The 12,550-nt window shown below is 34.0% G+C and overlaps 1 protein-coding gene across 17 annotated transcripts; it reads right to left on the bottom strand.

Moving 5' to 3' along the window:
• Positions 1-689: 689 nt before the first annotated feature.
• On the bottom strand, positions 690-10,138 carry LOC108329090 (pentatricopeptide repeat-containing protein At4g28010). 17 transcript variants are annotated; one of them, XM_052872956.1, is made up of 8 exons: positions 7,894-10,138; positions 7,304-7,475; positions 6,536-6,678; positions 3,805-4,269; positions 2,557-3,015; positions 2,142-2,223; positions 1,868-2,047; positions 690-1,536 (listed from the first exon to the last, which is right to left on the bottom strand). In XM_052872956.1, exon 1 carries the CDS (start codon positions 10,084-10,086, stop codon positions 7,930-7,932), a length of 2,157 nt encoding a protein of 718 aa, XP_052728916.1. In that variant the 5' UTR covers positions 10,087-10,138; the 3' UTR covers positions 690-1,536; positions 1,868-2,047; positions 2,142-2,223; positions 2,557-3,015; positions 3,805-4,269; positions 6,536-6,678; positions 7,304-7,475; positions 7,894-7,929. The 17 variants fall into 17 exon arrangements, with proteins under 17 accessions (XP_052728916.1, XP_052728915.1, XP_052728921.1 ...); XM_052872955.1 differs by having other exon boundaries at positions 690-1,203; XM_052872961.1 differs by having other exon boundaries at positions 1,892-2,047.
• Between the last annotated feature and the right edge of the window lie 2,412 nt (positions 10,139-12,550).

Raw genomic sequence — 12,550 nt, 5'->3', positions numbered from 1 at the left:
GTTAGCTTAATAAATAATTAAAAAATATTAAAATCATGACGACAATTAAACGTGAAGACATTCGGCTTCAGATCTACATCTCCAAAGATCCATTGCCTCAAACTTTCGCAGCTCCACACAGCCTTTCATCAATGTATTATAAGTTACGACATTAGGTTTCATCGCTATCATTTCCACGACACTAAAAGCATCATCAACCCGATCCTCCTTCTTCCTCAACATATAATCAAACAGTTCCCTCCCCCTCTAGACATCACCATTGCCACAAAAGAAACCTATTAGAGAACTATACAGAAACACATCAGATTTCAAACCCTCCTTCTCCATCTCCTTCAACAAAATCAACCCCTCACAAACTTCACCATTCTTACAGAATAAATCTTTTACTAAAATGATTCTTGAGATTATTATTTTCAAAAATAATACTTGTATTATATATAATAACTTATTATTGCGTCATAATATTTTAATTTATTAATACATATATTATTTAGTTTAGTTAATTTTATAAATTCTGGTAACAAAAAGCACATATATCACGTATTGAAGGAATAAGATGTTTTTTAAAAAACAAGTATGCATTAATGTGCCTTGGTTGTTATTGGAAATTGAAGTATTTTAGGTTGAGTTTATTTAATGAGATAGAATTTCCAACTTTCCAGCATAATCCTTCAACTAGGTGCACAAAATGTCAAGTTTGGCCGGCTTCATAATTAATTTCAAATGATTTGTCCATTGTATAAAATCAAAATAACTATCTTGGACGTATATATGCATCACATATATCTTTGGTACATATGCATCACGTTTGTCCATTATATATGCATCCTTGTAGATAGATGAAGATACACATTGGTTTATCAACAGAGAAAAACAGATGGAAAAGATAGGGAGTATTATACTGTACCAAAAACCTCTGTATAAGTCATCAGCATCATCTTCTTTGTCATCTTTAATAGCATCCTCATCATCCTTCTCCTCACTCTATAAATCACGCTGTTTGTTGGGGTTGATGAAAGAAGGAAGCACATCCATGAGGGGATTATTTGACATGGAGCATACACCAGTTTGGTAACCCATTTTGACTTCTACAGTGGGTCGCCAATAACCAAGCCAATATCTTTGTGGGATAGTGATTCTGAGCGTGATTTCCAAGATCCTTGGACCCTGATCAAGAGGTTGAATCCACTTGTTGTTCTGGAGCTGACAGAGAAAGTGAGTTAGCTTCAAAGGGTAGTAATGCGGATTGGCTCCCACAATAGAAATCTCAACACTGGCAACAGAAAATTGACCAGGAAAAAGTCTTTTAGGAGGCTGCCAAGATTTGGTTTGTGGAGATGTGGAAGATATATATTCCCTTAGAGATTTAGACGGCTTAAAGTTAGAATATGGGGTACACTATTCAGATAGAGCTATCAAATTTGCATTGAACTTTAAGCATCACTGAAAATTTGGAATGATCAAATGGATTAACTGTTGTCTTCAAATAGCGATCCTTTAAAACTTGCGAAGCTATGGGATTTACATCGAGTGCTCCTATTCAATGAGAAGAGTAATGCAAAAGATTGGTTATCTATAAAAACTTAAAACTGTGTGGGTGCAACCTTCACAAGATCATAACTGCCATCTCAGGAGTTTCAACATGATGGTTGCAAGAAGGAATACTATTTTTCAGTAGGCAAAATCAATCATTAAAGCATATACAATTTAAGAGTAACTTGACAGGTTAATTTACTAAAATGTTAAAAATGTGGTTACAAAGCTTATTTCAATTCTTTCCTTAACAAATTTGAAATGAAAATCCAGTTGAATATTTGCCCACGGGTAAAGTTGTCGATACTATTAGCAAATGGAGAAAGGATTAAACCTTTAAAACCATAAGGAGAAACACCTTTCAGAAAATCTGAAACTTTGCATATGCTCGATGATACTACATAGTTATCACAAAATATAGTTTAGCCGTCTTCCCCATTGCTCCCCCCTGACTCAGTTGCCCTTAGTTCTTCAGCCAGCATCCTCTTTTCTGTGCTTTGCTTTCTATACAGGTCTAGACAATTTGTAGTTATGAAAAGAAGATTGTAATTGAACAAAGTTTCAATGAAAAAAGAAATAGCAGAAACCCAAGGGTTCAAAATACTTACTGACAGCACTTCCAATAGCACAAGCTCAAAGAATTGTTGTGATGGACCACTTGTCTCCAATTACTCCTCTGGTTCCCATGGTCTGCAAAAAGGATACAAGCTTAGCAAAACAAAAGAATCTAACAATTTGTTGAATTGGCAATTAAGTATCTATTTCATCTCTCCAAAAGTCCAACATTTAATACAACAGATCGTACACTCCACCAAACACAAAAGCTAGATTAGTATATGTCGTAGGACACAGACAAAGGACCAATGCAAAAGCCCCCTCGAGATGGGAGTTTCTAAAAAAAAACGAATGAATGAAATGTACAAATCATATAGCAGCAACAGAAATGAATGAGAAGATACAACACAATAAAGAACGAAACAAACCTAATAGTAAGTAAATACACTGTGAAAGAACGAAACAAACCTTATAACAGCAACCCTGAGAAGAGAATTTAGGGTTGTAAAAATGATGGCGGTCTAGGTAAACTGGGCATACTGGACTATGATTGCAGCGGCCTGTTATCCCTCCACTGTCAGGAGAGGGAGGTTTTTGCTGCTCTGTGAAACCAGCCTCACGCTGTGTCCTCCACTTTAGGACTCTAGAGACCCAAGCCTTCGCTCGGACCCATGAGTCAGCTCTCAACTTGGAACGGGCAGGACAGCATTTTACCATGCACGGCCCAACCCAGAGAAGCCACAGTATTATCCCACCACCGTAATGCCCTCACTTGAGTCACAAGTTGACGCTACCCAACTCGGCGAGCTGTCGTCCTTGTCAGAACATTTATAAAGACTTGTTTGGTTTGTGATTTGGCCAATGTGGGACTTGTGAAGATCGAGTCCGAACACCTTCTGAGGTTACATCCTTTTATCTGGCAAGCTACTAAAGTAATTGAAATGATTAAAAGAAAAGGATTGTAAGTAATTCGTACTTGGTGTTGTGGCATAAGAATCTCTCATTGAGAACACCTAGTTTCTGAAGTCTTGGATTTTCACAATTAGTTGAGCATGGTAAGCAGGTAGGACATGTTACGTATATACCCGTCACTAAATGTAGCACTATACACATAATGACTAAGATAGATTGAGGAACATGAACCTCAAATAGCACCTCAAACAAGCATGATCTTCAGCATTTGGAGGTTATCGAATCTTACTTGAAGCTTTATATAAAGACAATTAAATATCAAGAAATGAGATTAAACATCGAAAAAAAAGAGCATAAAAAGAATAGAGAAGATGAACTAGGAGAGAAAAATTAAAAGCTTATTAGTATAAAGTTTGACCAGATTCATTACTAAAATAACTTTTAATCACAAGTACATTGATATAATATTATTAAAATTAATCGTCATATATGATATATTATCATAATTTTATACATGTGAAAAAGTTAAAAGGATAAATATATTTAAATAATCCTTCGTCCTAACTTTTAGCACTATAAAACTATTAAATATATCACAAACTGAGGTTTTGAGGACACAAGATTTCAATTCTAAAACCATTTTTATAACATGAGAGTTTCCTCATACAATGTTACACAACGTTTATCTCTATATGTACAGTTATGTTACGTAAAATAATCATGAAATTTTACTTGTTTAAATTAAAACTAGAGTGGAGAATAAAATTGTTTCGGTAGGGATATGTGTAGGGCTGAGAGATGTACCTTTCTAACGTAAACTTCCTGTCTTTCGATGTCTGGGTCACTTGTACCGCTCGGTTACACTCTTCACACCGCTCTGTTATACTCTTGACCGGGGGAGGTACCTGCAAAAGGCACTCCGACACTCAAGTTAGGCTTGGTTTAGTGAATTGTTTATCACAATTGAGTATTTGAGTTCTGATCGAACGTACCTGGCTTTTGGCCTTGACCTTATATTTATAAGTTATCTCATGGGTCTTAAACTAGCACAAATCCAATAAAATAAAAGTAAACTTACCTTTAGATTTGGTTGGTTACTCATAAACGGCTTATCAATATCTTTGATCGGATATCACATGCCGGATTATATCATTAGCGCTATCCTGCTATATTTGGCCCAATAACTCAAACGCAGGCCCAATTATGGTCCAATATTGTTGATGTAGCGGATAGATCGAACAATCATGGGTGTTAATCGTTCGGTCTATACTATATACCATAAAAAAATAAAGAAAGAGAAATTGAAGTTAATTGTTAGTGAATGAAAAATGTAATGAAAATTTATAGTAGATTTGATTACATATTAATATATTTAAATAATTTAAGGTAAAACACTTTGAAAATGGAAAATGTGATTACTTATAAAATAGAGTATTAGAATGGATAGGTGTTTTAAAATAATGAAACCGAGTATTTTAATGTTTAAGTAATTCAATAATATAAATAAAATTTCATAAATATGTCTCATTACTTAAAACATGTATCATTTTTCTAGAACTCCTTTTTTAGATTTCCTCTCCCTTCTCTCTAAACTTTCTAACTTTTGAGTAATCTCTTTGACGATCAAAAAGTGTCCAAGAGAGCATGGCGGTGATATCTATAAGCTTATCTGATCAGTTTTCTAAAAGAGTAAGTTAGTTTAAAGGTTGAAATTTTTGAAAATACGTTTCCGCACTATAAGAAAGTTTTGAAAATTACCGATTTTTGTAATAACCCATGACATCCCAGAATTTGGGGCGTTACACTCCGGTACCCATTTTGTGAGAAGGTTGGCGCTTAGCGACACTCCGGCACCCATTTTTTTATGAATTGTTAGTTGGCAGTTTTCATTTTTTTTTTAATATCTATAGTGAGTTTTTTTTTACTATCAACACAAATATTATTATTTATCAATAGTTTGTTTCAGTTTTTGTAAATGTTAAGACCGAAAAAAATTTCAACAACATTAATTATGATTGTTTTACATTTAAATAATTGTATGTATTAGTAATTGAAATATTTCATCCGAATAAAAATATTCAAATTTGAATTTACTTATCAAATAAATAATGAAAAATAAAATAATTTAAACTAATATCACTTTAAATTCAATATATTGAAATATATCTTTTGAAAAATCCAAGGTAAAATTCAACAAAATACTTACAATTTAGAGTAATGTACCATCTATATTTGTCAGAAAGTTTCAATTCAAAGTTCATTTAAAATTTTTCTATTTTCTTTTTTAGTTTAAATATAAAAATGTTTGTCTTTGAATTCTGTTAATTGAAGTTTACTGTATGTTTCTGTAAATGTTTCTTTTAGATTTTTTAATTTACGAAAATTAAAAATTATATTGCTAATATAAATTAAAAGAACTCCCGTTAATTTATTTGTAAGAGATAAATAGATTTAGTATTTATTTTTTAGGAAAAGATATGTATATAGTGTAATGAGATAACTGTATGAGCATACTGTTCTTTTCAAACAAAAAAAAAAGATAAAAAGAAATTTTTATGATGGTAGGATTAACAATTTTCAATAATTGTTTGACAAACATAGTAAGAGAGAGAGGAATTAACACTTTTCAATAATTGAATGATTAAATCTTGTCTTTCCAATTTCCACAAAAAATCTTATCCATGGATATTATAACAGAAAACTCCCAGTCAATACAATGTAATTATGATGGACCCAAATGGTAATGGTAATGTAATATAGATGCAGAAACTAGGAATGAGGTAAAATACAAACGTTGCTAATATATTGTTATGCAACTTGGTTCTTTTCGGTATGTAGGGTAATTGCTATAGAATAGCATACCAGAAAAGTCGAATAAACGAAAGGATGAATGCACTGTGCAAAAAATATAGACTTCATTTCTGATTCCTCCTCTAAAGGTTTGCATTTGAAATCATAAAAGATTAAGATTAAGGTGATTATAGGTTTTCTTGTCTGCGAACAGGCATCAATATCACAAGAAGACACGTGAAAAGTATTAGATTTGTTTCTTAGGAGAAACTTTCAGCACATATTCAAGCATGCACTAAAATTGGAAATTGCAAAGCTCCATTGATTGCAAGGAGTGTGATTGACAGATAAAATATTTAAGAAACAAATTAATTATGAATTATTTATCCCGGGTGGTTGATAAGAACAGGAACATAAAGGTGGAAGTTGGAGTTAGATGTGCAACCAGAACTTGTCATTGACAAAATTGAAGAGGGTAAGAAGACTTTTCAGCTTCGAATGGGGACAGCTGAAAAACTCAACAATGTACTTTAATCATTCTAAAAAATTGGCAATTCCTGGATTTCACTTTTGCTATTATGACAGCTTCCATCTAGACTTGAATTTTTCTACATCAGATTATACACAAAACGAAATGCTCAAGAAAACCTTGGTTCAATTATTAGAATATTCAAGATCTATAAACTCACAAGTCTAAATCACGCACCCCACCAGTAATCAAAAGTTGAAGTCAAGAAAAACATACCCAGATTGGACAAATGAAGTTCTTCAGAGTTTTCAAGGAGAAGGTTGTTTTTCTCATTCTCTTTCTCTCTCCTCCTCATATGAGGAACAAAGAAAGCTCCTCATCCTTCTCCTTCATCACCATCACCTCAGCTTCTCTTCTCTCTAGATGCAAGAAAATCACACTTAGATTATCCCTTCAAGCCAAAAACCAAGTGCAAATGACCAAAGCCTCGTACTTTCAGCCAGAACTTAATTATTGAAAGCCGAAAAATTGACATGACAAAAGATGATCCAAAAGGGTGAGGTAAATAGGCACTCAACAACTATTAATTACCGTTATGCAAGGAAATAAAATTTGGGTCAGCACAGAAAACTAAGAAATAAAAGCAAACTAAAACCCAAGGAGACAATCTTAAGCCTATAAAAATACTACAAAACCGGGACTTATCAATCAACAAATGTTAATGAACTGTGAGAACATATCAGAAAAGTAGCATTATTAAGCTAGATGAACTGTGAGACAAATGCCAGAAAATTCCATGGAGAAACCAAATTCTGGGCAATAGGAGTACTGCTAGTGATTAATTATAGTTGGTTTAAAATGGGTTTAGTGCTACCATAGTTGGGCAGAGTGACCTATTTTAAATTTTTGGTTGAGCACTAAACTCCTAACGAATTAACACAATCTAGTATCTATCCTTGTATAAAAATGACAGAAAAAGAGACTTAAGGGTAGTCATTCTGACATTTCTGACTACTTCAAAAGCAGACAGTGATAGAAGTAAACCTGTAAGAAGACATTATACAAATCTCATTCATGACTGTTACATATCCGTATCAAATGGGACATTGTATGCCATGATGCAGAACTTTACACTTGCATCTCTTTATCATAAAATGACAACTGGTTGAAATGCACATGACTTCGAAACTCCATAACTGTCAGGTTGCCAATCCATCTGTCCAATAAAAATATTTCATTAATTTATGTAAGTCATCATTTGGTAAATACAATGATGTACGTTGGTGTATGAGAACAAACAAACACACACAACACAAACAGACACCATTCACACGTGGGTCTCATTAGGGCAAAAGAATTCTCCAAATCACACCTTTGAATAATACTTGTATACAGAAATGAGGTCATAGCTTATCAAAGATTAACAAAAATATGAACCCTTCTCAAAGATCCGAGCAGGCACAAAACAGGTAAGGGATCAAAATCCGAGATCACACAAGGGCCTCCCAACATACGAACACATACTATGAAATGAAACCAAATGATCTTGATAGTTTTACAATTTAACCTGAGATATAAAAGTAGATAAAAAATGCAACGTAACGAATTTAATACAGGACAACTAAAGAACTTACTAGAGTACCATGGTATCATGCACCTGAAACCACACACTATCGTGCAACAAATAATTTTAGTTCTGGATGAACATCATTCAGCTTCATCAAGAACTTGTGGCATTTAATGGTTGTTCCTTTTGATGTATGTTCACTATGTTGTGAAAATTTTGGAAGAACCTTCTCTACATCAAGATCTTTTGACATGTGATAAAGGCATGCTAAGATGGTAGATGTTAATTTCGAGTCCAGAACAACATCCTTATCAGCCATTTGATGAAGCAAGGAAATGATTTTTTCTGTCTCTCCCTTTAAACCACAGCCCTTTAGCAAAGAATCAAATACAACAACATCAGGTACATGACCAAACGAGATCATTTTCTCATAGAGGGACATGGCTTCATCCAACAGCCCAAGTTTTGAGAACCTATTTATTAATATAGAAAAGGTTAAGGCATCAGGGATCAAATTCATGTTAAGCATCTCCGATAGCAATTCCTTGGCATGTTTAGTATCTCCCGCTTTAAGGGTTCCATCGATTACTATATTAAAGGAGACAACATCAACATCATGATTCACATTTCTCATTTCTTGAAATAAACTCCTAGCCTGCTCTAGACTATCTTCCCTGCACAAAGATGCCATTAGTGCATTATATTCAACTACTGTAGGTTTAATCCCAGAATCTTTCATTTTAATAAAAAGTCCTTTTGCAATACTCAGCATCTGCATTTTGCACAGACCAATAATAAAAACTCTGTAAGTCATTGAATTGGGAGAAAATCCAGAGTCTACTGCACATTTCCAGAGTCCCAACGCCTTAATAAGTTTCCGAACACTTAGATAACCCTCAATCAAAACATTATAAGTTACTATGTTACCTATGAACCCCGTTTCAACCATAGTAGAATGGATCCTCACAGCATCCCGAAGACGTCCTTTCTTGCAAAGTCCCTGAATCAAATAATTGAAAGTGAAGACATTCGGCTTCATATGGAACTTGTCGCTCACCAACAGCTTCCAAAGATCTATCGCCTCATCAACTTTGTCAGTTCTACACAGCCCTTTCATCAACGTATTATAAGTTACCACATCAGGCTTCTTCCCCTTCTTCGCCATCATTTCCACAATCCTAAATGCATCCTCCACCCGATCCTCCTTACAAAATCCATCCACAAGAACATTGTATGTAACAGTACTTGGCTCCTCCCCCTTCTGCTCCATCAAATCCAACAACTTCATTGCATCCTCCACCCTCCCATTCTTGCAAAGCCCATCTGCCAAAACCGAGTAAGTAACATCATCCGACCGAATTCCTCTTGCCGTCATGACCTTCAACATGTCAGACGCCTCCCGCCACCGACCAATCTTGCAAAGACCATGCATCAAACAACTATATGTAACCACATTGGGACTAACATTCTTCCTCAACATATCATCAAACAGTTCCATCCCCTTCTCAACATCACCCTTGCCACAAAAGACACTGATTAGAGAACTATACAGAAACACATCAGCTTTCAAACCCTCCCTCTCCATCTCCTCCAACAAAACCAACCCCTCACAAACTTCACCATTCTTACAAAGACAATCAATCAAAACACTATATGTCACCAAATTGGGTCTGTTCTCCCCAACCTTCATTGCCTCAAACAAAGCCCTAGCTTCCACCAATCTTTTAGCTTTACACAATCCAGTTACAAGGGTATTGTAAGTAACAATATCAGGAACCCCATGATCACTATTTTTCTTCATTTGAGAAAACAAACCCATTGCCTTATCGCATTGACCACTCTGGGAAAAACCCTTCAACACTAGGTTCATGTCATAGACTCCAACCCGAAAACCGCGTTTTATCATTAGGCCAAGGACTCCAACAGCGAAACTTGGGTGATGGGAGTTGACGAAGCTTTCGGTTAACGCGGTGAGAGAAGTCAACCAGGGCGAAACGCGCGCTGAAGCCATCTTGCGGTAAACCGACAGGACGACGTCGTATTGTCGGGCCTTGCGTAGGTTGCCGATAAGAGAGTTGCATGCTGGTTCAGAGGGTAGCGCATTGGGGTCGTTGATGGTGCGATGGAAGAGGGAAACGGCGTCGGATAGAGAGTGAGGAGTGTGGGAGATTGAAGCAGAAGCTGAAACGTGAAAGCCATTAACGGTGGTGGAAGATGAAGTTTGGGAAAGCGGAGGGTTAAGGAGGCGTTTGGGGATCATTGCTATGTTTCAGGGATTTTGGGAATTGGTAAAAACAATTTGCACATCAGAAATTTAGGGGACCTTCTGTATGATTTTATTTCAATTGTTTTTAATATAACACGATTGTTTAACTGATTAAAACTATGGTTAACACAGAATAATTTTTTTACTAAAATGATTCCAAATATAATTATTTAAAAAATAATACTTTTATCATATATATAATTGCGTATTATATAACATTTTTGTTTATTGATATACATTATTTAATTTAGTTAATCTTATAAATTATGGTAACAGAAAGCACATATATAAAGGTATTTAAGAAGTAAGAATTTTTAAATATATATATATATATATATATATATATATATATATATATATATATTAGTATGATTGGAAATTGAAGTATTTTAAGTTGAATTGATTTAATGAAACAGAATTTCGAACTTTTTAGTAAAGGAATATAAAAATAGATTATTATATAAATTAAAGAAAAAGTATAAGTTAAAAGTGCTTTCTCTCTGCGGGTTGAAAGAGCTTTAATTAATTTATAAGGATTTATAGACTTAATATCTCTTTTGGTCCCTCAAAAGAGAGGTTATTTTCAAAATGATCCTACTTTTTTTAAAAAGTAACAAGTGATCCCAACTTTTGAAAAAACGGGTCAAGTTAATCATTTTTGCTTACGGTGTTAAAAATTAAACAGTGTAGCTGACCCCTGGACAAAACTTAATGATGTGTCAATTTTATGTGATTGTGTGGCAGTTGCGTGGCAGTGTTAGGTTTATTGACAAGTAAAATTAAAATTGGGAGAAAATAAATTGAGTACGTGGCAATGTACTATGAGAGAGGTTGAAAAAAAGAGGGGTTATGGTTAGAATGAAAATCGCGATTTGGGATTAAACATTGTGGTGAAAGTTGTGTTGAAATTGGGGTCAGTGTTTATCTCGTTGAAGGTGAAGGTTTTCTCGATCTTATCCGTATCAGATTTGAAGATTTCCTCCAAAGGGTTTTAGCAGTCATTAATATTTGTTTTGTCCCATTTGGAGGACGAACAAGACATACACGTTTTCATGTTTGAAAGATGTCAGCTTTGATTTCGTCTAGGTTAAGACATTTGGTTTCCAAACTGAAACTGAAGCTGAGAACAGAAGCAAATCTAATAAGGTTAAGCCATTTGGTTCACCCAGTGAGAATCTAAAGAGCAAAGAAAAGCCCTTTGACACTAATGAAAAGAAGAAGAAAGCATTTAGGGTTGAAGAAAAACAACAAATGGAGTTTGCCCCTTTTGCTGCAAAGTCATTTTCAGAACTTGAGCTCCCACATGTGTTGATTGAGAGGCTAGAGGAGGACTATTTTACTGTTTCGACTGAAGTTCAGTCTACTGCAGTTCCCTCCATTTTCAACAATCGTGTTGATCAAGTGCAGACCCAAGCTCAAATTCAACAAAGACTAAGCGTTAGTTAATCATGGTTTCTGCAACTGTGCCTTTATTTTTGTCACAATTTTAACCTCACTGTCACGTAATAAGATAAACTGGACACGTCATTAAGTTTTATCCAAGGGGGCAACTGCACTGTTTAATTTTTGACGCCGTTAGCAAAAAAGATTAACTTGACCCGTTTTTTCAAAAGTTGGGATCATTTGTTACTTTTTAAAAAAGGTATGACCATTTTGAACACAACCCCTCTTTCGAGGGACCAAAAGAGGTATTAAGCCAGATTTATATCATAGAGAAATATTTTATGAATTTAATTTTGCTTACTATATACTATAGATTTTCAATAATATGATAAATTCAATAAATTTTACTAAAATAAACTCTGATATTAAAACATAAACTTGAACTTAAGTTATAAAAACTTAAAAAATCATATTTTAGAATTGATAGTATATTTAAAATGGTGTAACTTAATTATTTTAATATTAAAAATTAAAAGTATCAATAGAATTTTATAAACTAGTTTAATTATTTAAAAACACATGTTTTTTAAAATCTTCTTAGAATTTTTTTCCTCCTTCTTAGGTTTTCTCTTCTTTCTTTTATCTGTTTGAAGATCAAAAATCGTTCGAGTGATTCTTGCGGCAAACTCTCCAATTATGTTTGATTAGTTTCTTTAATAGAGTGAGTTAATTTTTTTTTTCTGAGTCTGTTTGTTCTTTTTCTGCATGTAACCATTTTTGGCTCGCATGTAACGTTTGAGTTTTTTTACTAGTCTTTATTGATTAATGGTCCAACTTATGTATCATGATCATATTTGTATTGTTTATAAGGACAAATAGAGCTTTTAGTGCGTTTGAGGTGTTAAGACAAGATCGTTTAGAGAGACTACATTGTCTATTAACTCAAGTTTTGAAGTTTAACAAACAACATTTAACGAAATATTGTTGTGAAGTATATCATCTAAGCAAAGTGCATATCAGAACATCTTTATTAAGATAAATAGTGATGTGCCAATTATAAAAGGATAAACAATAT

The sequence above is a fragment of the Vigna angularis genome, chromosome 2, assembly GCF_016808095.1.
Source record: "Vigna angularis cultivar LongXiaoDou No.4 chromosome 2, ASM1680809v1, whole genome shotgun sequence".
Lineage (NCBI taxonomy): Eukaryota > Viridiplantae > Streptophyta > Magnoliopsida > Fabales > Fabaceae > Vigna > Vigna angularis.
Note: the sequence above shows the minus strand (reverse complement) of the source record. Positions and strands in the feature narration are given on the sequence as shown.

Bases quoted from the DNA above. Each gene is read 5' to 3' on its own strand.
- LOC108329090 (XM_052872956.1), bottom strand. From the start codon at position 10,086: ATGATCCCCAAACGCCTCCTTAACCCTCCGCTTTCCCAAACTTCATCT.